General features: G+C 38.4%; 2 protein-coding genes across 2 annotated transcripts in view; one reads left to right on the top strand and one right to left on the bottom strand.

The window, feature by feature from the left end:
* Positions 1-7,184, bottom strand: part of TMEM70 (transmembrane protein 70) — an 11,267-nt gene extending 4,083 nt beyond the window's left edge. Inside the window, exon 1 of the mRNA XM_019614364.1 lies at positions 7,023-7,184. Within this exon, the coding sequence (XP_019469909.1) occupies positions 7,023-7,184 (162 nt within the window). The remainder of the gene's footprint in view (positions 1-7,022) is intronic.
* A 7,579-nt stretch (positions 7,185-14,763) lies between these two features.
* Positions 14,764-23,344, top strand: part of LOC100547979 (junctophilin-1) — a 46,002-nt gene continuing 37,421 nt past the window's right edge. Inside the window, exon 1 of the mRNA XM_031552960.1 lies at positions 14,764-14,981. Within this exon, the coding sequence (XP_031408820.1) occupies positions 14,764-14,981 (218 nt within the window). The remainder of the gene's footprint in view (positions 14,982-23,344) is intronic.

Raw genomic sequence — 23,344 nt, 5'->3', positions numbered from 1 at the left:
AAAAAAAAAAAGCAAATGCATGAAAAAAGGAAATGATATCATCAGAGCAATCAATTAGCATGTAAGGGAAAAAAATAGATTCAGCCAGCTGGCTAGAGGGCATGAGAACATCCTGAAAGATAATTGGGCATCATTTTTTGAAATACTCCAATACATCCAATATATTAATTTGCTCAGCATTGATCAGAATCAATGCCTACAGTGCAAGAAACTCATCTATCTTTGATTGTACAGTCTCTGGGGCTTTTCCACTGTACACACGTAAATGACTGAAATGATCAAACCTAGTCTACTTGTCATCTTGCGTACAATGATCAGCAACTCATCATTACTCAGCTGCTTCTGAGGAGGGGAACCTGCAGCTCAGCAGGTGTAGGGGAAAGGTTTCTCAAGAGGTTTTAAAAATACCACTTAATTTTAAAATGATGCATGTTAGTCTTTTTAGGAGAAGACAAAACATAACTTTCTAAAGTTCTAATCAAAGGGCACTTAAATGGCTTATCACCCATTTAAACTGTAGCTTTAGAAGATGAAAGAATGAGTGGAATCTGTCAGATTTTTAATTTATTCTTCATGTAATCCATTGCTGAAAATACCAAGCATTGACATAAACAGAAAAACTCCCACTGATCGCAGTGATACCCGGACATCACTGATGGAACAGTGTTCTTTATGAGTTGAGTACTTTGGGAGGTGGTGAGTTGAACGTACAAAGATAGTCCAGTTAACAATGCAAAAACCTTCAAGTTCTAAGCGTGCAGTCCTAGGTATCTGCTCTTCCTAATTCCTAGGAAGACTAAAATTCTGGGTTATTTTATGAGTTGCAGAGGAATGAATAGAACTTCCTGAGATGTAGTCGCTTCTCTTTCCAAACACTAAAGCTTCTGTAATGAGTTAGTGTGTCACATTCTGTCTCCTGTTACTCTTGCTGAATGTTGTGCCATTCTGCACACTGTCCCAAAAAATCCTGAGATTTCAGTATGACGCAGCTTAGTACAAGTGGGAGTGACAGAATTTATTCTAGAAAGATAAGCCAGCTCAGTTACTAAGGATATCCATATTTCTGGAAATTAGGGAGGCTTTGCTTTGAAAAGCTTAACTGAGGATACAGTTTAGTTTTTATTACTCTACTAGGGGATCTCATTTCTGGTTTTGCATCTTTGTGAGAAAAATAATTTATAGATTACATGGTTTACATTGAAAATAGCTGATCATACGGGTTGCTGTTCCTTCTTTTTGGAATGAATTTGTTTTTCTGTTGCAAAGATCCTCAGCCTAGTAGCTGATCAGGGAAAATAAAAAGCATTCAGCATGGTTTGTTTGCCTCAGCTTTGCTTGTCCAGCAGATGTTTCTGGAAGGCCATCAAAATCATGGTGCCAAATTTCCCTGCTTATGTGTGCATAGCACTTTGCTAGTGGCAGAGCATGCTGGGTGGCTCATTGCACGTGTGGTGGGATGGAAGCTCCTGAGAAAAAGGAGGGTGCTCGAACCGCTCAGCCAGCTGGCTCCCAGCTGTGCTTGTGTCCCAAAGGGTCTTCAATGGCGGGCGTGGAATGCGCTGTGAAATCCTGGTAGCGACAACCAGACAGCTGTGTGAAAGAGGAGCAATGGGAAGGATCTTGATCGAGAGTGGGTTGCTGTTGCTTCCTGAATAACTCAGTCAACAGCCTACTCACACGCTGCTCTTCCCCCAAGTATTCGTTCAGCCCAGAGCTGCCTGTGGGTCAGGTGAGTTGGCCTTGTGAGCCACATATTCGTGTGTGCCTTCAGGCCACAAGCTGGACATCAGATACGCAGCTGATCTTGGTTAAATGAGTTTACTCTCCAAGCACGCCACATACTTCAGTGTGATCATTCAGCAAATCGGTTATAGTGAGGAACAGAGTTAGAAATATGTGACCAGGCTAATAGGACTGCAATGCAGATCAGGGCACAAAGTGAGCAAACAAGCTTGGTTCTCTCTGAGGCAGTGAATCTGTTGTATTTTTGTGATATTGTGGAAAACCATCCTATTTTCTGGAGGCTCCTATCAGCTGAGGCAACCAGCTTAGGTTCAGGACTGCTCTTGTACAACTGCTCAGCTTCCAGTTGTGGTGCAAACTTTCTCAGTATTTCACTGTGTTGTGCATATTCTTTAGTCAAGTTTGCATATGTATTCTCAACATGTGCACAGGGAAAGAGTGTGCATAATCTAGCCTACTTTAAGAATAGTACCTGATGAATACTGGTGTATTTCTACATTGGTGAACGCCATTTAGGCTCTGTTAAAAAGATAGGCTGTGGACTGAGTGCTTAGACTACCATGATTAATAGCATTTTGCAATAGAGTGAGTTTTAATAGAATATATTGCCATAGTTCCAAAGGAAGCTAAATATGTAGAATTTAGTGTATACTCTGTATTCAGGAGCCGACCTTTTGACAGTAACTGTGAGATAATAGACATCAGAATCCTGCTAATTCATGCTAAGAACTTAAAAGATTCATCACGGATTACTTCATTTTACAAGTTAGCAAGTAAGTGAAACATGATGACAAAACAGAAGAGATGCACACTTTCACGGTATGTTCTCTGCTAATTTATCTTGCTGGTAGCAGTTTATCTGCGAGTATATTCACAGTATACAAGCTAATGGGTAGTGATGTCATGAAATGCAGATTGTTTTTAAATATATTCAACAAAATGAGAAATCTTTTAGTTTTGAGTGTGTGACAACAATGAATTAGTTGTAAAAGTAATTGATACTGGGTTTTAGCATTACTAAAAATGTTTTCTTTACATACGTGACATACCATACAGTAAGTCTGGCTAAAAGTACTTGAGGAAAATAGATTACAGAAGTAGTATGCAGGTGCATGAGGTAAAAAGCATATGAAGTTTAGTCTTCTGATTGAATTACTTTTACAGAGCTAAACTGCCAACTTATACTCAATCTTAAAATAATATTCCCAAGCTACAGGCTTATTTAAACACCTTCTCATGCCTTCCAGTATGCAGTATGTTTCTTACCTTCCAAAAAGTGGAATAGTAAGGTAAATATCTTGGGATTAGGACAGAGTAAATATCTCCATTATTAAAGTATCTGCATTTATTTTTTTTTTTTATGATCTGGTTTTCAGATTTTTCTGAGTTGTGTTTCATATTAAGTACTATTGAGAATACAGTTGTACTACTGGTAGCATGTTCTTAAATGACCAGATAAAACCTTTTCATAACGCCTTAGGAAATGGCACTGAGCAATATAATATTTGTTATGATCTTAGTGAAAGGAGGAGCTGAAGCCTCTCTGGACTGGAAAGATCATGCACACTTGTTACTGTGCATTGGTGTGTCAGCAGAGAAGTCTGACTAAATAAGGCAGCACATGAGTGGACCTTATCAGTGTTTGACAGGAATACAGTCCACTAACAGCTGATACAGAAGCACATCTTTTCTGTGCTATCATTGGCTCTCTATACTGCGCACGGATGTATGTTTATCGTCTACTCTACTGCTGATTCTGCTCAAAACTTAGCCCTCTACCTTTTCTTTTTGTTATTTTATCTGAGAACTCATACTACTGAGCGGAAACCATTATAAACCCAAATTTATTTACATTTGTATTTGCATTTCTATACATACATGTATTTATATGTGAAGTACTCAGTCTTTAGTGTGTAGAGAAGAGATACACTGTCCCTACTGTTTTTTCTCCCAACAAATACACTGGAGTGGGTCAATGTTGATTGGTAATACAAATGAAAAATATGAAACTTCATGCGTATGGGTGTGTCTTTATAGTCTGCTGTGCACTAAGAAATGTAAGAAATATCCATAACATTACAGAAGCAAGTCCTGACTGATTTTGCTTTCCTTGCTGTGAGGGACTGACAGAACTCAAATAAGTGAGCAGGTTCCCAGTGGCCGTTCTGAGAATGGTGTTGCACTTTGTGTATTTGCAGGGAACTTTTTTCTTTCAATAATAAAATACCAGCATTAGCATTGTTTCAGTATAAGTTTTTCTATTATATGTAGTGTGGTTGTCAGATAATTTTTTTTTTGCCCATATTGTGCAAGGGCTTGGGGATTTGAAGACTTCAGAAAGGCATTGGGACAATAAATCATCTTTAAAATCTGATAGTGGTTGACCAGCTATATAAAGTATCAAAGGAGGCAAATTTGGAACCTGCAGACATATTTTGATGGAAGTAATGAACTTATATTCACTTATGCACGTATGTGTGAACATGTTTAGCCTTTCATTTTTAGGGATATCAAATTCTTATCATTCCTTATTCGAACAAATTACTGACAGAAGTTTCTGTCGCCCAAAGTAATAAATGTATTTACATTGAGTGGGTGTTTCAAAAATAGCAAAGGAGTGCCTTTCTGTTCTCCACAGCATGCTGTTGATGTCTTGTTGCTCCTGATCATCTTTTGCTACCATCTTCTCAAGTCAAGAAGGGAAGAAGGGACAGATGGATGGAATGACGATGTACCTTTCTTTAAAATTAATTGCACTGAATTTATCTTTTTATATTAAACCTTCTTCATCTTTCTTCACCTCAGATGTTTTACCCACAGCAGTTTTTATACTGAAAAAGTAGTCTTGATTATCAATTATTGTGATATTACTGTAAATGTGAAGCAGACATTATAAATTTCTCAGAACAAAATCAGATCCAGTGCACTTAAGGCTTTTTTTCTGCACGCTGTGCATGTTTTCTGCTGCCCAATGCTCTATTTTGTCAAATCAGTATCTTGTTTATTTATTCTTCTATATCCCGTCATTAGCATCTTCCTGTTCTCCCAACAGGATTGTTCACCCCCTCCTTGTTCCCCATTCATACAGGAAGCCACATGAGGAATGGAGAGTGCTCAGCATCCTTCTGACAACATTCAGAATGTTCAAAGACTTACACAGAAACCCTACGCTTTGTAGAAGTTACTCATTTTACTATGTTTAGAATGACACAGAATGAAGACTAAAACTCAAAAGTCAGTTTAGGGAAGAGTACTCTGATAATTTTGTGTCACTCATAGTCCTGAGAAGGCAGGACAGATGCCTCTAAAATAATAATTACAAGAAAAAAAGAAACTTTTTGTGATTATTTTTTTCCTTTTTGTTATTTCTTCTCTACACTTGGAAGGAGGATTTAGGCTTCCTTTCTTCAGAAATGTCTTTCTCGACTGTCAGGACAAAGAGAAGACTATAATGTCTGTTGTGCCAAAAATGCTTACCTGCATTATATTCCAGCTGGTTGTTTGCTGAAGGTGGTAATCTCTTATGTGCCATGAAGGATTGCAAAAGAATAAAATAGACCAATGCCTTATCAGGAGTGATGCATATAATCCTGTTTACCCAGCATGTGTTATTTGCTTTTTCCAAAGTTGATTGTTCTCTTGTTTTTGTTTTTATTTTAACCCAAATGTAGTGCTTAAAAAAAACAAACCCTGCAGTTTTAGTTGAAATCCATCTTCAGCAGTGCATTCTGTAGCCAGGCTTGATTGCCCTGATGTGAAGTCATAATTCAGTATCATTGTTATAGGCAGTATACTTGAAAGATGTCATTCTGTCCTCTGGAGACATTTATGGTAATGGTACCAGATGAATAAGCAGTTGATTGGGGTGCTTGCCAACAGAGTACTTGTGAAAGGTTGACAGCAGACGTGCAGTGTAATGGACTGTTTGCCATGTGTTTGAAGGCTCCTTTACTGTTTTTTATGTGTAGCTCTCTTCCAAAATAAAAGCTCCTCCACACAGCAAATAACATCACTTTCAGGCTGCCATTTCTCTACTGTGCTCAAAATATTTTGTCTTTTTGTTATAATATCAGCAACCCCCCAAGTACTGAGCTGGATGCAGTATCATACACCTGTGTGTTCTGCATGCAGAGATATATGAGGCGTCCATGGAGATGCAGAGCGTGGATGGCCTTTCCTACTATGCAGGAAAACATAGTGAAGCCCTTAAAATTCTTTAATAACTTTGATGCTTTTATTTCCAGGAATATTATTAATGAATTTTATCTGTTTTAATTTCTAAAAATGTATTTTGCAAATACTTTGGGTAGTTAATCATATTAATATGATTAATAATCATATTAATAATTAACTAATTAATATTATTAATATTAATCATATTAATTATACAGAGTTACAAGTTTGTATTTTCATGTTATTTCAGATCTATTTCTACTGTTGCCTTTGTCAGTATTTTATTATGTTGTTTTTACACTGTGTGAAATATCTGGCTTTCTAATGAAGCTAGTTAATGCAGCTTAGCGTTCTGCAAAACATGCCTTGCAGCACCTAAATATCTTCTCATATGTAGGGGAAATAATTTGCAAAGCTTTATGGTCTCATGGAAATGAAACCTTACTCAATTGTCCTTGAACTTTAAAGCAGAATCTATTCAGTAACTGTCTTTTTAATTGCTGATTAAGACATGATACACTTTTGTATAAGTCTACTTGGTAACATTACACTGAACTTTAAAAGAAGTAGAATCAAACTTGGGGGCTGTACTTAGAAACTTGTTTGCTGTGTTGGCTTCCAGTGCATTTTGTGGCAGGTGTCTTAGGCACACGTAGGGACAGACAGAGGAAGAGCTTAACACCACACACCAGTGTGTTACAGACATGCAGTCACTCTAGTTTTGTGCTGAACAGGAGCTAAAAAATAAATACTTCTATGGACAACATTTCATCATCTGAGATGATCACCCTGACCTACTCTCTGCCCCAACCAGACTCTCAGATTTTTTCATTTACATTAAATACAAATGTTTTGACTAAAAATACAAGTATATGTGAAAATATGTGAGAGTGATTTAATGCTTAAGAAAAAGACCCACAGCCTCCGGTTCATCATCTAGGAAGAAGATCGGAATTGTAAAGTAACTGGGCAGAATGTGATGCCAATAAAAATGTGAAGAAAAAATGACAGTCATTAATCATGGAAAGACATTTTTATGCTGAAATGAAGCACCTAGGTTTGCTATGATTAGGCTGTATTTTCAGTGTCTTATTGTTTTTCTGTACCTTTGTGCAGCCAGTGTTCCCAATTACTTCAAAACTCAAAACTTTCTGAGATGGTTTTATGTGACTGTCCACTGAGTGTGAGCTTTCTTTTGTATCCAGCTCTGATGAAGTCCCACGTGTCTGACAGTTCATCTCTTCAAAATTTTCTTCATCTGTGTCCATTGATAATGGACTGTACTGTTAATCCTGCAAATCCAGAAGCAGAGTGTCTGTAATGTGCAGATGGGATTTCATTTTCTTAATTTGAAAGCTTTCATACTGAAACCTATTAAAATATATCTATATATATTTATTTCCAAAGTTGTAATTCACATTCTTTAGCTTCTTGCAGAGAACAAATGAAATAAATTTGACAGGAAAAAAAAATCTCCTTCAATTCCACCTGCTTCAATATGTTATTGTCTCTTATGGAACAGGAGCCTTTGTCATACAGTTCAGAAATACAATTTCAAATTTCTAAGCTTTTGGCAGATACATTTTTCACATTGTAAACATAAATTCTGCTTTTGAGCACTGAAATGCTACTTCATGTAAGCACGCCTGAAATCTTTAAGTGGAATATCTCACTGCAAATATTGCAAACTCTGTCTTTTAGTAAATGAGAAGGACGGGTCCTGAGATTTTACACTGAAGGATTAAAAAAAATATGCATAGGCTGTGTGATAAAGAGGCCAAGGTCTGTTTTCTTTGTGTAAATCTGTACAGATTTGAAATTATTCCAGATCTGTTGTGACCTGTCCTTGTAATAAACTGCTGTACTTTAAAATATTTCCTTGTACTAGTAACTCTCAATGTACTAGAAGCAATTCAGTTGCTTTTGTGATTAAAAAACAAAAAGTTGTACAAATAGTTGGCCTCTTTGCAGTAGTTTCTGTTGAACGTCTTGATGAACATCTTGATGTTTTCTGTGTGGGCTGTAAGGGGAGACTGGTCAGAAACTTGAGTTGTCCTTTTAAATGGATCTGGAAGCAGTATGAGGAACCTATTCCTCCTGAGAAAGGGAGCAGTAGTCTTCTCTGCTTTGCTGGGAAAAGTATGTGAGGTTTGTAGAGGTCATCTATAGTGCACTAATACGGGGGATACATTTTCTTTCCTATACTCAAGTTACGATATACTAAGCAAATATTTATTAACAGACCTTTCAGATGCAGTGCAGTGCCAGCAGCCACACTCTGCACAGACTGGGTCTCAGAGTTCTTCTGTCTCCTTGCAGAAAGCACCTTAATATACAACCACAGTGCATTTCCTCCTTACTTCTGTAAGCAAATAAGGCAAATTAAAGATAGGAATGTTTCTGCTGAATAGAAGTGTTAGTACCGCAATATATGCCTCTGCTCTGATTCTCCCTGTTTCTTTGAGCAATTTTTCTTTTAGCAGTTAAACAAACAGCTGCAGCACTGTCTAATAATTACACTTATGGCTGCTAGGCTTTGCTAAGTGTTCAACAAATTGCTGTAAGATTTTTTCTTGTTCTGTCCTAGCATTTCACCTAAGTCCAACCATTTCTGATCTTTTCTTCTCAATATGTCATACAGCGCTTTTCTATAAGGGAGTGTTTCTGAGGTGCATGTTTCCTTTATGAAGTTGTATTTCTCCACTTGTCATAGTTCATCCCAGCCTTGCTGGGTGCTGGTTGGCTCCTTTGCACATTCTTTCAGTTGTAGGGATTTGGAACAATTGAAGGAATAGGGGAGATGCTCGCTTACACTGTCCTAAATTTGCTCAGATTGAAAGATTAGCTGCATTGTCATTCTACATTTCTACTACTATTTCCTTTAACTTATTTGTAGTCCATGGTAAGGTTTGTACTGTGCTGTGCACCTGTTCCTCTAAATCTTTCTCCTCTTTTCCATCTTGTCCTGTCATGAAAATGCAGGGTGAGAAGGGGTGAGGGAAAGAAGATCTCTTACAGGAATTTCTCTTTCAGGGTTGTATTTCACTTTCGAGTTTTACCTTTGTCGCTGTAAAGATCATGTGCTAAAGACTTGGCGATGCAAAAGCTAAAAGATGTTAAGAATATACTTCAGAGTAGGGGTGACAATTCGACTTGTCTGCAGCTGGTTCCCAAGTGTCCTTGAACAAGAGAGCTTGGGAACAGACTGGATGAATTGTCTTGGTGACAGCAGCCCACTCCTGACTCCAGAGGGTTCTCAAACACAGCTGAGAGTGGGTAGGGATTTACTAGATGGAAATAACATAGAAGGGGATACGTCAGACTGACTGGGCATTAGCATCACTCACAGTCCATGCTGTGTATCTAGTGAAGTGGGGGAGTCAGGAGCCACCATTCAAGCTCTTTGTAGTCAGTTCCCTGCATTACCACACCAGTTTGTTTAGATGCTGCCCACGCTATGGAGAAGAGAGTTAGCAGTAATAGGAGAGCAGGATTCCTGCCTTTCCATCTTCCTGAGCATTGAGCATCAACAGCATCTTGTTGCCATAAGGGAAAGAACCATGTCTGTGTATTTAGATGAGGCCCAGCAGTGTGTCTTCAGTCAGGTGCAATGCCCCTTGTGTGGCTGATTGCACTGGAAAAAAAAAGCAGGCTTCAAGCAAAACAGATGTGGCTGTGTTTATTCTAGGTCTCAACTGTTATACTGCAGCCATATCTACATCTATAGTGTTCTGGATATCTAAGCCCTGTGTCAGGGAATTACTTACTTGCATGCAGTTTTCATGTGACAGCAGGAGCAGGGTTGATCCCTTTATCCCTGGGGTGCTTTCATGCAGCCACACTACTGACACCTCTAAGTGCTTTATCTTGTCTCTCTTTTGTAGTGTATTTTTTTGTTTGTTTTGCAAGCTTTTTTAGTATTTTGCTTAGCATTTGAAGGTGATTACACAGTTTGTATGTGAAAATCCTCTATGTTTCTGTAATAATACTGCTCGTTATATTTTTTTTTCCCCCTCCTTCTTTTCCTTAAGGTACTTTGATCACAGGGACTAGTCTGACACCTCGTTCTTACAGGGAGATTTCATCAACAACTCTTTTTGCAATAAATACTTGAGTGCATCATTCCTGACTTTTCTGAGCTGTTTCCAAAATAATTAATCAGCTTTGCACAGATTTGCCTTCTCTTGTAACTGGATTTTGAGTTTTATACTACTTGTATATCATAGATAACGTTAAGACATTTTGTTTGTTTGTTTTGATACCTAAAAATGACCATTTGGGGGTATAATTTACTCTCAGTCAAGCTGTAACGTTCAACACACTTCCTCTGAAATCTCTCTTATGCTGGACAGCTTATTTAAAGGCATTCATTCTGTTACATCGCCATTTTTAAGCACTTTATTGAGAATATTTCTTTCACTTTTAGTTTAGCCACGTCTTCATTGAAGTATGCATGCAGCATATGTTTGGTGACTGAAGGTCAAGCAATCTCATACAGTTAGTGGTGCCCCTGCAGTGCTGAATATTTCTTTTGCGGGGTTGGGGCACTTTTTTTGTTGGTTTTCTTTTGTTTGTTTTAAGTCACATTCCTCTCTTTCCTCCTATCTTTTGGACTCACTAGTTTTGTAATCCTGGCAGCAGAGTGCCTACGATTCAACCAGAAAAGTGGGAACTGTTTTCCACAAAAGACCCCTTCAGCTTGGCACCATGTCATGCTGCTGATATGCGTGTAGCTCAGGTTCAGTCTGAGAGCAGGCACCCACACCTCAGGTTTCACACTTCAGTGTCCTAATCACCACCAGAAACACAAAAGATGCACAGCGTTGCAGATTTTGCCTTTGGCAATGTTTTCTGAATACTGACCCATATTAAAATACGTGTGTGGTAGATGAAAAGCTTAAATTCAGAAAAAAAACATGGGTCTTGAAACTCATTATCACAGACTCATATAAGTGCAGATGACAGAAGGCAAACTGAATATGTCTCCTAGCATTTCTTGCAGGTAGATTTAAGATTCCTTGTGTCCTAATGCTCTGTTCAGCACCTAATCTATGCATCAGGTACGCTACCATTCACTATGAGGTGTTCTAAGCATCAGGAATTCTCTACTCCCATCTAAATGCAGCACTGCTGGGCTTCGTAATGCCTTCCCCTCTATCCCTGTTCTGTATAAAATGGCAGCAGTTTAAACCTCCCTGTTTTACCAAGGTGCTTTGAGGACAAAGTGTGCATGCTGCAGGAATGCAAGAGACGTACCCAGTAAAATAATGAGTGGACGAGCTTAGTGCCTGCCTCAAAGGCCTTACACAGCTATGAAGGCTCCTGTGTCATTCCATTTGCTTCAGTGGCAGCTAAACAGTTTGTCTCTGTTGTTGTTTTTTAATTGGAGTGTATCTAAACAGCATGGACAGAATTGAAGATGATTAAGTCAACTTCAGGGTGACGCAAGTTAAAGATGTTGAAGTGTTTTTGTGTGCGAGGGTAGGAGCAGACTCAGGAAAAAACAGTGAAAATGTGTTTTAATTTACACACCCTTTCACTGACAGGAGACAGATAACTCCAAAAGAAAAAAAAAAAAAATTGCACTAAGATGGTATTTTTAAATTAGCCAAAACATATTATTGTTTTGGTGATATGTATGCAATATTAATTATTTTAACAAAAAGATTTATTTTAAAATAAATCGATAATATATCAGTTTTCTTTAATACATTATTTAGGTTGCTGAAAGAAAGGAGTTTATGCTTTTGATGTATCACCACTTCATTAGGATATGTTATTCTTCAGCAAGACATGCTTTTCTTTGACAGCTACGAAGGAGGATTTTTAATTAAAATAATCATCATATTCTTATTCTGTTACCAAATTTCTTATCATTCCTAATAGGAGTAACATATGATTCTGTATGTAATGCTGTAGCACACTAACTAGCACAATTTTTTACTGTCTTTTTAATGTCTTACTGAAAGAACAAAAACGTAGCTGAACTTGAGAATTTTGATCTAATGCTGTTTACATGTGCAAGTAGCCAAAGAGGATGCACCCTTCCCCCTTCATTGTTAAGTGGTAAATTGTTGCTATGGTGATCGCTCTTTCCATCTCATCAGCTATAACCTGGTTTTCCACATCAACTGAATAGCTGCAAGCAAAGCATGATCTTTATTAATTTTTTATTATATCCCTTAATATTGTTTTGCAACATAGCTATTGTCTTGGGACATACTGTAAACATGGTGATGCAGTGAATGTAAAGCAAGAGATAGCTAATTTTGTAGTACATAAATCTGTGCACTTATTAAAATATGTAACTGCCAAGAACTTTAAATGTGTTTTTTTTTAAAAAAAGAAAGCAAGCTTATTTTTCATGTGTACGATTGATCTTTTTTTCTCCTGATTTGAAAGACTAAGCACAGAGTAAAGATGTAGAAAACTTGGTGAGCCTCTCACACAAGATCTGTGTTAAGCGATTTGTTGTTTGTTAGCTAAGGTGATGAAAACAGGATAGCTGTAGTAAAAATTCATGGAACAGCTTATTTTCTTGTAGTGTCCGTCTGTGTGAATATTGAGAATGCAGAGAGATGCCTGAGCTGTGATGAGAGTAAGCCAGGTGAGCTGTCGTGGCATCACCAAAGGGCAAAACATATGAATACATGATCCTATACATATACACAAGAGATTTGTGTCAGGAAATTCAGAGGCAGGATGAGCATGTGGGCCATCAAAATAATTCCAGAGACCCTCTCTCAGCCCCACTACAAGAATTTTCAGGAAATGTGCCAGATGTTGTGGCAAGCCTTGGAGCTTTTTTCTTTATGATCTTTTTATGATGTTGTAAATAATTTATTTGAACATAAGTTGATGGTTTTATAAGACAGTATTTGTAGTCATTTCTGGTACTGTTCATTACAATCAGTCTCTTTTCTTTTCACATAAGATTTCAAATACTTCTAAGTGCAACCTTACTATATTGCTGGGTAGCATATGTGCAACTCTTTTTATCTGAATTTATTCATGTTCCAATGCTTTTTCTTTTTTTTTAAGAATTTTTTTCCCCTAAATTTCATCTGCTTTACATGTGCCTGTTTTAATTTGTGTGTCATGATCAATAAAGGAGCAAGAGCATATCTGCCTCAAATTAACTGTTTTCAATTTATTGTCTGATTTATGGTCCAGAAGAGGACCTGAAAAAGGCAAGAGATATGTTCTCAACAGTTGTACTCCTGTATACTATTTTGTGTGAAAACATCCTACTTATCATGTATGAAAATGAGAATCTTGTTTTCTTTGTTAGTAGTCCTTTGGGTTCTGTATATGGAACACTACTTTCTTGTCTCAAAATACTGTGCTTCCATAAGCTTACTTCTCATTAGATGTTCCTGACCTTCATTTGCAAGGATGGATGTTTTCCTGAATAGTGTCAAAGACCATCTCTCTGTAGAGCTGTCTCTCTCTACTGAGAGAGTTGTACAAACATAAGCATGTTAGCAAGCTAGAAATTGGACTGATATTTCAAATAAGCAGCACAATTTAAGGCTAGAATAAGATATCTTGAATTAACAAATTGCTTACATCTTTTGAAACTATTTGCGCAACTACCGAAAGGTTAATCCTTTTGACCAATACAAAGCTCATTAAATAGCCTGACAAAGAATAATCCATGAAAATGAAGGATGCCGTATTTCCATCCAGCTGTAGAGGATGAGCAGTGATTGCAAAAGCACGCTATAAAGTTGCCCAAGCCAAAACAGCCCTTACAGTGTTCTCATAGTATCTTGCTTACTTTGCCTAACTCTGTCAGGTGTGGTATTTCAGTTTCTAAACCTGAGCCAATTCTTAATTTCATATCATGAAATCTGCATGATGGTGCAAGCTGAACCCTAGTGAAGGAATATCTCAAGCTGTCTAAGGTATGAAATCCTTGCCTGCATTTTGCAATCATGTGTATTGGTCATAGAAAGACCTTGTTGTTTTGTGGACTGGTCATTTTTTGTTGTGGGAAGTATACAAACAATTCCAGCATTGAGAGCAAATCTGTTTATGAAAGAGGAGCAGCTGTTGTATGTTTTGTTGTCACATTTTCCAGATTCCAGCATTTCCTACAAAACCAGAAATGATTCCCCACAGAACTGAGCAGAGGGTGACCAAGGCTCTATAGCCCTCAGTTATAAGAAAGATGGTTGAGTAGACTTTAAAGCTAGCTCTTTAGTCTCCTGCTCAGTCTTGTCAATGCCTTGCTTCCTTCAGGGAGGTACATATTGGGCACTTCATAGAGTTTCAATTGTGTTTTAAGCCTGAGTACCAGGGATCAGCTGGAAACATGAAGCAGAAGCTGATCTGAGTGGAAAAGCAAGTAGCTGAGAGTGGAAGAAGGTGGTTTCTTTCAGCTGTGCTAGGATGGGACAGCCCAGAGAGACTGTGGCATCTTGGCAATATTCTGAAGCCATCTCACTGTGGTACTGGGCAGCTGACTCAGGAAACTAGGGGGAGCCTTGAGAAGGACACTCACCATCAGTGTTTCTTCATGCAAACTATTTATTGCATTTTTTGTAGAGGCCAAAGCTCCTCCTAGAGCAAATGGGCCATGTCAGAGAGGTCAGGTGGTCACTGCCCAGGTTGTCACAGGAGTGTCTGTTTCAAGCATCTGTGCAGCGGCCTTTTCATTTGTATGAGGCACGGCTCCCCCAGGTGTAATTTTCCTGTGGAGAAAACTGGCAGGAACGATTCCAGCTGCCTACTGAACAGTGTCTTCTCCGTGTCCAGGGTGATTAGCACAGTCTGTCTCACAATCTGCAGGGCTGGAAATCTGTCCTGTTCCAGCTTGCCCAGGAGGTGGTGGTCAGGAGATGCATGACCGGTCTTCAAAGCAAGGGTGGCAAAGAGAGTGCCAACCAGGATGTAGACATGGAGCTCCTGACTTTTGAGGTTGAAGCTGTTGTGCCGGGCATGCCTGACCATGTCCTGAAGAACTGTGACCCTGCTGCAGCACGTCTGCAGCCAACTTGTGCTGCTGATATCAACAGCCTCTGCCTACTTGAAGCTCAGGATGGTGTCTGTATCAGTTTGCGGTACCCCCAAGCATTAGCTCAGTGTAGAGGACCCAGGAAGAGGTGGTGGTCCGCCCAATCTTGCAGAAGTGAGTGGAGGGCAGCACCTCTAGCTGGTTTGTGAACAATAGAGACATAACCACGCAGGCTTCTGTTACCAGTAACCAGAGCCACATTGTGATTCTCGGTACTTCCAGGCACATTTTTATGGTGCAAAAATGTTTCAATGAAAGCCAAACAAAGCAAAACAAAACCACATTTGCCATATAAAAATACATAAGGTAACTGTTCCTCTTTTCACTTGAATGTCCAAAAGCATGCACACGTATGTCTGTTTAATATTGCCAAACTTTACTTGTTTCCTGTAGCCAATTTATTTTGTCATTCACCAATTCCAATAGCTATTTCTAAGCTCTCCTGCTTATCAAAGTAAGTAGACTTGGTGGCTGCAGTATAAATTAATAATAAATCTAGTTTTATACTGATGTTGAAACAGATCAGAAAACACAGCTACAACAACAAACAAGTTCAAAATTTGAGGTTATTTGGGCAAAATACATTCAAATTTTAAAAAGATTTAGTTTTGAACATTTTGAGTATGAATGTACTAGCTAGGAGACTTGGTGTTCTCTCATTGTCCCTCAGACAGGGAAAGACAGACACAGAAAGCTGTGCCTGCCAAAGAATAGCTGTTGCTGTAGATTGAAACATGGAGCATCAAAATAGTTTAAGCTAGAAATAATGCTTTGAAAACAAAATCCTCTTTCCTCAGGATTCTTCTGGACATGGTAAAAAGTTGTGGTTCTGACTTCTACCCTAAGTGTCAAGGATGCACTATCTTGTCTGAGTGAATGTAGTTCTGCCCCTGAATTTAGGGACTATCCTCACTGATTATTTTTTTGTCTTCGTAATTCACAAACGGAAAGACAAAAGTGGTCCAGGTCAAAGATCCAGTGGGCTGTAGGGAATTTTCTAAGCTGTATCATTTACATTTAGATTCACTGGTAAAATTCATCTGAAGATTCAGTTTCACTAAGGATACTGTCAACTACTTTCAGTTCTCTTTTTCCACTGTGTATCTAGATCCTTTCACAGCTTAATTGCTGCTGAGCATATTTTATTGCCTTACTAACCTGCTTGGCTTCTTGCTTCTAACGTTTCTGTTTTCAGACACTGTTAAGAAGCAGTACCATTGTTCAGGGAACTTGCTTAAACAACACGTGCTTTGTTCCTCTTAAGCACTCTAAAGAAATGTCATCTGAAGGATAATGGAGAGAAAGACTGTTAGACCTTTCATAAATATTGTCATCTGAGATCAGCTTGCTGTCCTACAGCCTTTCAGCCCAGAAAATACAGAAACCAATTTATGAGAGAAAATTTGTTCCATCCAAAAATCATTGTAAAAATGGAGATAAAAATAAGGCTTTTTAAGTTTAAAAATGCCTGATTTGTAGTAAGTAAATGAACAGACAACAGTGATGTAGAGATTGTTTTTCTTAGGTAAATTACATTTTAGCTAAAATTTTCTATATTTGGATTGACTACTCTAAATTCTCTTTTGTAGTTTCAGGATTATGGTGCCTTTTTCTAATGTGATTTGAAAGTGAATTGGATTTTGCTAAGTTGGGAAAGGTACTCAGTGCAGAAGGAAGTAGGATTCATGGATTTACTCACGGATATATTTTACATATAAAACAAATCTAATTCTGCAGTCATTTTCATTCGTTGGGAAAATAAAAATACAGCTGAAGAGATAGCATTACCACAAAGAATTGTAGAAAAGTTTAGAGATAATGTGTGGACTTACTCAAAAGGACATTAGCAAGTAGACATAACCTGCGAAACTGCCACTGAGTAATTTTACTTGTAACATTACGAGTACTAACAGAAAAGAAGTTGTAAAGTTTTTTTTGATTCTTTGACGTTATGCTCTGTTATTAACCAAAATAATAGATCTTGTTTTCTCGTTAGTTTACTTTAAGGATGGATACCAAATATCTCTTAAAAACTAAAGAAAAAACAAAGATAAAGTTTCTGAATTCCTTATTTCACATTCTTCAAGTTTTTAAAGCTTGGGTTAGATGTAATTCATAGGTTTCAATGCAGAGCTACTGCAGCAGGAAAAGTAATTAGCTGGAGGTGGACTCTTCTTTGCTTAATTATCTCATCTCCAACAGAGCTAAATTCAGCTCTTGACATGTGCTGGCAAAAATCTCATTCACACACAAGCAACATTCAGCTGAAGCTCTGCAGTAGATCATGCTCCAGCCTCACCAGATGACATTTCTTCTTCATGTATATCACTCTGGGTATTGTGTATGCTTCTGACAAGTTATACTGCCACATGGTTGCTTTGTTTGATTTTAATAACAGCATCCTTCATAGCCTATACCTACCTTAGCCTTGTCACAATTGCACGTAGTGTCATAAAGATAGCAAAGATAGTTCTTTATTATCCTGTTACGGTAAGAGAGAATATTAGGTTATGAACATTTTAAAAATCTTCCAGCATATCCAAGAATATGTCTGTCTTGATCTCATGCTTTCTGGTTCAGATGCCCTTGCACAGAGATTTTTAAACTACAGATAAAAATCTGAATACTTCAAATTTAATTCATCTTGTAAGCAACATAATCTTCCCTGCACAGGAACAACAAGAAAGACAAAGATTCTTTTAGTAGGAAAAAAAAAAAAAAGAGTGTTCAGCTATTCATATACCTTCTCTTATCTACTGGAATGCAGAAGTTGGGAGGTCCATGACCAAAACTCTAATCTTTTGAAGCAGCTCAGCTGCCATGGCAAGCTGTCACAAAACTACCAATGTACTGATACTCTTGCAGCCTACTGAGATCTAAATTCAAGAGGCGATAGCACCATTTATGCTCCCAACATGGACACCATTAGCCATAGTTACTCCACTATTGATCTCAATACTGATCTTGTTTATATATGATGAGATAAAGCCACTTAAACTCATCCATCAATGGTTTGGAGTTACTAATTATACAAGATTCAAAACTGTCAAACCAAGTGTACTTTATACTTCTACAACATTACCGAGGAGGTCTGGTTCTCTGGTCTCTGCTCTCTTCATTTGTATGATATCATAGAATCATACAATGGCTTTAGGTTGGAAGAGATCTTAAAGATAATCTAGTTCCAATCCCATTGCCATGGATGGGGTTGACACTCTCTAGATCTGGTTGCCCAAAGCCCCATCCAAGCTGGCCTTGAATGCCTGCAGGGATGGGACTTTCACAGCTTCTCTTGGAAACCTAGTAGTGCCTCACTACTATCTAAGTTGAAAATGTTCTACTAAAATCTAATCTAAATTTCTTCTTTTAGTTTAAAACCATTCGTCCTTGTCCTATCACTATCTGCCCATGTAAAAAGTCAGTCTCCCTCCTGATTATAAACTCTGTTTAAGAACTAGGAGGCTGTAATGAAATCTTTCCACAGCCATCTCTTCTCCAGGCTGAACAAGCCCAGCAGCCTCAGCCTTTCTTCATAAGAGAAGAGCTCCAACCCTCTGATCATCATTGTGACCCTCCCAGTCCAATGGGACTTCTTTCTTGTGCTGGGGGCCCGAAACCTGGATATGGTACTACAAGTGGGTCCTCATAAGGGCAAAGCACAGGACAATCACCTCTCTCTCCCCGCTGGCCACCCCTCTTTTGATGCAGCCTGGGATACAGTTAGCCTACTGAACTGTAAGCACATATTGCTGTCTAACGTCAAGCTTTTCATCCATAACCACCTCCCAAGTCCTCTAACTCTGAGTTCTTTTCCCAGTCTGTATCAGAGACTGCTGTGGCCCAAGTGCAACACCTTCACATGCACTCGTTGAACCTCATCAGGTTCATGTGGGCCCACTTTTCAAGCTTGTCCAGGTCCCTTCCTTCTGTTGTATCAACTGCACTGCTCAGCTTAGTATTGTGTACAAACTTGCCAAAGATGCACTTGATCACACTATCTGGGTAACAGATGTTAAAGAGCACTGGTCCCAAGAGAGACCCGTGGGGGACACGGACACCTCTTGTAACCAGCCTTCACCTGAACATAGATCCATTGACCAGAACCTTCTGACAGTGATAGAATAGGCAGGGCATTCCTTCTGTGTTTTGTTGTTTGCCATGCATCAACCCGATTGGCATCTCAAGGGAATATCTTGTGGATGATACTTTGAACAGAGTGACAACTGGCAGGCCACTTGTCTTCATATGAAGTATTGTCCCATTTTTTTTTCAGGTACTTTTTAAAACTGTGATCTGCACCAATGAGAGATGAGAATCTTCTTGTTGCTCTGCCAGTGAGGCATGAGTATGTGGAAGAGTTGGGACCTGTGGCACATCATTGTCTGAATGTGTCTGAAAACTCAAAAGACAGGCACATGGGAATGGATCACATCTGGGAGGTCATGTTATTTCAGTTTCTGATTCAGGCAGGATTATCCGCATTAATGAGTGACTGCTAAATTCAGTAAAAAAACTGTGATGGGTACCAGCTAGAGTAAGACATGACTAATTTAGAAATAGGCAAGAGAAAAAACTTGAATATTTTTACAAGGACTCTGATCTAGCCACCTAAGTTGTATTAATTATACAGAGCAATTCTGTTAAGCTAAAGCACACCTAGGGTCAGAGGCCACAGATGACTTGACTTTTGTGGAGGGAAACTGTACACCTCAGCTTTGTGGCAGTTGTTTGATTAACTGGTTTTGACAGCCAAGAAAAATCTTTTCATTTAGGGCAGAGTGATACCTCACTCTTAGGATAACACAGAAGAGCTTAATTTTAATGAAATAAAAGGATTCACTGTTGAGCAAGTAGCTTCACAAGAAGTAATGGAACACTGGGTATCCTGACCAGCAATTGCCTGAAGTATATAGCTGTAGGCATCGGGTTCTGGTGGAAGTGGAACCATTTTAGAGCTTGTGGTTCTTCGACCATAACAGCACTGTATATTATTCACCAAAAGAGCTGGAACTTCTGACCCAGAGCAATGGGAGATGAGCACATCTGTTCCTCAACATAGACTGTTCAACTGCTGAAAGAGCATAATGTTCCACTATCCCAGCCACAGTCTTCTCTTAGAAGCCAGATGCTTCTAAGTACTACTATTGGAGTCACTTTTTTTTTTTTACTTGGTCAGTATTCTTGCTTTTGACACAATCTAATGGATTTAACAAGAACACAGAGATCTTTGTTAAACCTGCTCTAGAAAATACAACCTTTCAGACTCTTATCTTTTCCTGTTCCCTTAAGTTTAATTGTTTAGGAGCTAAGCCATCTGTCTGTAAAAACCATTTGTCTTGTCTAGTACATGCAGTTACAATCTTCTGTGTTAAAGACAGCTCTTATTTCCTTTACTTCTGGAGTGATTACTCTGTAGAGCTTTTGCTTGATCTTACTTCTTATGAAAGCTATAGATGCAGCTTCTGCTTTCTGGGCACTGTAAATGCCATGGATTTTCTCAAGGTAGATAAGAAAGACCATTTCTTTCCTGTCTAAAGCAATTCACAGTTGTCTGTAAATTTTCTCACTTGCAGTCTGGTAATACTTTATTTTATTATTTCGTGTTTAAATTATAAGACCAATTCATAGTCTGCAGGTTTAGGGAGATAATGCATGGTATACCTGGAATTACCAGTAAAGGTTGTTGTATCTCAAAATTCTCCATGATGCTGTCACTGTTTATTAAATATATGGTATGTTTAAGTCATAAACTCCATCTAGATAGCTTGGTGATGAGAGAGAATGTTTTGAGCTGTATGATTTCCATCGAAATAACGTGGAACTGAACAGCCTTGCAGTTTCAATTCTTGTTCAGACCAAGAAAACAGGAGAAAAAGTATATCATTCTTCTAACAGACTATCAGAAAGGTTGCATTTCTGCATATATGAATTGCAGTGAACATGCAATACATGGAAATGCTAGACTGAAGAACTTTAAGGTTTTTTAGTTTCCATGTAGCCCCTTCAATTGAGGTTATTTTGTATCTTGTATTTTCAGCAACAATTTGACTACTTGATACAGTACTTCACTAACAAACTTGCTAGTCTCTGAAGAAAAAGCAGCAGTTGCAGTACTTTATAGATGGATTTGCATGCTTAAGTGTAAGAACAAGAAACTGCCTGAAGCACAAGCACAGCATTTCAAGTTATATTGAAGGAGGTCCATAGAATTAAAAAACTAACGTGTTATGATACATTAGCAGGCTTTTTGGTGTTGTGCTTCATAGCAAAGATTTCCTTAATCTCAGCAGGCATTTCACTGCACATCTGTCTCACAGAGAGCGAAAATGTTACTTATTTAATAGGATTCAAGAGACTCACTCTTGAATTCAAGGGAGAACTGACTTCTCCCTTCTAATTTGAAATCATATTCCATATACATCCACTTGCTGCTGAAGCATGTTCATGACAGAGCAGCAAGATGGCTACATTGAGCAGACCATTTTTTAAATATTGTCAGCTAAGCATAAGGTTAAATGTTATGTTCAATGGACATAAACTTCACTGGTAGATACAGCTGAAAATTTTAATTAAGAGAATTTTATTGCTATTATTTTGCTAATTATGTAAAATTTGATTATCAATGAATTACCTTGAACTGATATTTTTGATTTATCAATTTCTGCAAGGTTTACTTTACTTACAACGTTTACTTTGCTTATAATATTTACTTCCCCTGCTCTTTCAGTAGTTCTTCAAGAGCATCATCCACTCCTTCTTTAAGCCCCATCAGTGTAGGCTTCAGCAGAGGAACTAAGGCAACACTGAGGCTTACTGTGCTTCTGACCTTCATATTTGCCCATGGGATTCATAAGAAAAGGTACATATTAGGTGAAGGTAGATTCATACAAACTTTAAGAAGGATCATCTTATGTTGGTACACAACCTGACAAGATAATTCACCCAGCCTACAAGTTCGTTCCAGGACACTGCCTTTCACAGAATTTATAAGCCGTTCCCCTGTCATGATGTATGCCCATAGCATGATGAGACTCCTTCAATGAAAAGAAAAGAAAAATAGCAGGTAAAAGTAGTCCCCTCTCACCTGCTGGAGTTCAGTCAACAGGAGCCAGTTACAGAAATTGCTGTAGTAACGCCAGTTACTCCTGTAGTGTTACTTACTGAAGACATGGAGAGTAAAGAACTTAGTTGGTATGTATGTAGTAATGGCTAACACTTTGAAAAGGCTCTTGTGCCTATGCAGCACTATCGTTCTGTGCAGCACAGCAAATCCAGTGCTTTGTGCAAGCTGACGAGGCTATAGTGGTTTTGCTATGGAAAAGAGAGAACATGCAGCGTGTTGCCCTCTCCAATATTCATCAAAGCTCAGCGGTCTGCATTTTAGGAAGGTATTGTATTTAGAATACCTTGAATGTAATTTTTGAGGCTCAGGATTTGCCTAGATTTGCACCAGATCTCACAAAAATACTATTTGGTGTTCGTTTTTAGAGTCATGTTAGTTTTAGAAATTATAGTCTGTAAATAACAAGGGAGTATAACTGTTGGTGATAGAGAACAAGCACAGGCTGTACAGAGAGGCTGTGGAGTCTCCTACTTGGAGATCTTTAAAGGCCACCTGGATATGGTTCTGGGCACTCTATTCTGAGTGGCACTACTTGAGGTGGGGTTAGACCACATACACCCAGAGGACCCTTCCCACATCAATCATTCTGTGTTTTTGTGTGATATGTAGCAGAAAGAGCTTTTTGCTGGAGGTGATGGGCAGGTTATTTTGCAAATTTTTGTCTTAGTAATTGCTCCAATGTCTACTCATAGGAATCAGTAAAACCCATCAACCTCTAGGTATATCTGTCAAGTCTGATAAATCTCTTTATGTGAAAAGAGAAAAACAAGAAATTAGTATATACTTCCTCTTTCATGGCATGTAGTTGTATTTATACTGAAATTCTGTTACTAGCGGCTTAGAAAAGAGAATATTTGCTTGCTGGAAAAGGCAGGAGAAGATTGTCAGGGCTACAAGGGCTGTTCTAAGCAAATTAAAAGGAGCAAATAGACCGTGACTGTTCAGAGAGGCTCAAAACAATAGAGTCCTTGAATCCGAAATAAGTTGTTACTTTTACATGTGATTACTACATTAGAATACAGAAATTAATCTTTAGCCTCACAGTGCAGATCTGCATGACTTCAGCTGAACAAAGCAGTTAAGGACCACTCTGAAGCAGGAATAATAGCCTGCTGTGAACTTTCAGAATGTGGACTCCGCAAAGTGCCCTCAGGCGTCTGGCTGAGCTCATCAGCCCCCATAGAACCAGCAGAGAGCAATGTTCTTTTTTTTTTTCCTTCAAATTTTCTCTTATCTGGCAGGATATGGTAGTCATTGTTTCAGACTGGATAGCATTGTAGATCGCT

The sequence above is a fragment of the Meleagris gallopavo genome, chromosome 3 (genome assembly GCF_000146605.3).
Source record: "Meleagris gallopavo isolate NT-WF06-2002-E0010 breed Aviagen turkey brand Nicholas breeding stock chromosome 3, Turkey_5.1, whole genome shotgun sequence".
NCBI lineage: Eukaryota > Metazoa > Chordata > Aves > Galliformes > Phasianidae > Meleagris > Meleagris gallopavo.
The sequence above is the reverse complement of the archived record's forward strand: the minus strand, read 5'-3'. Positions and strand labels throughout refer to the sequence as shown.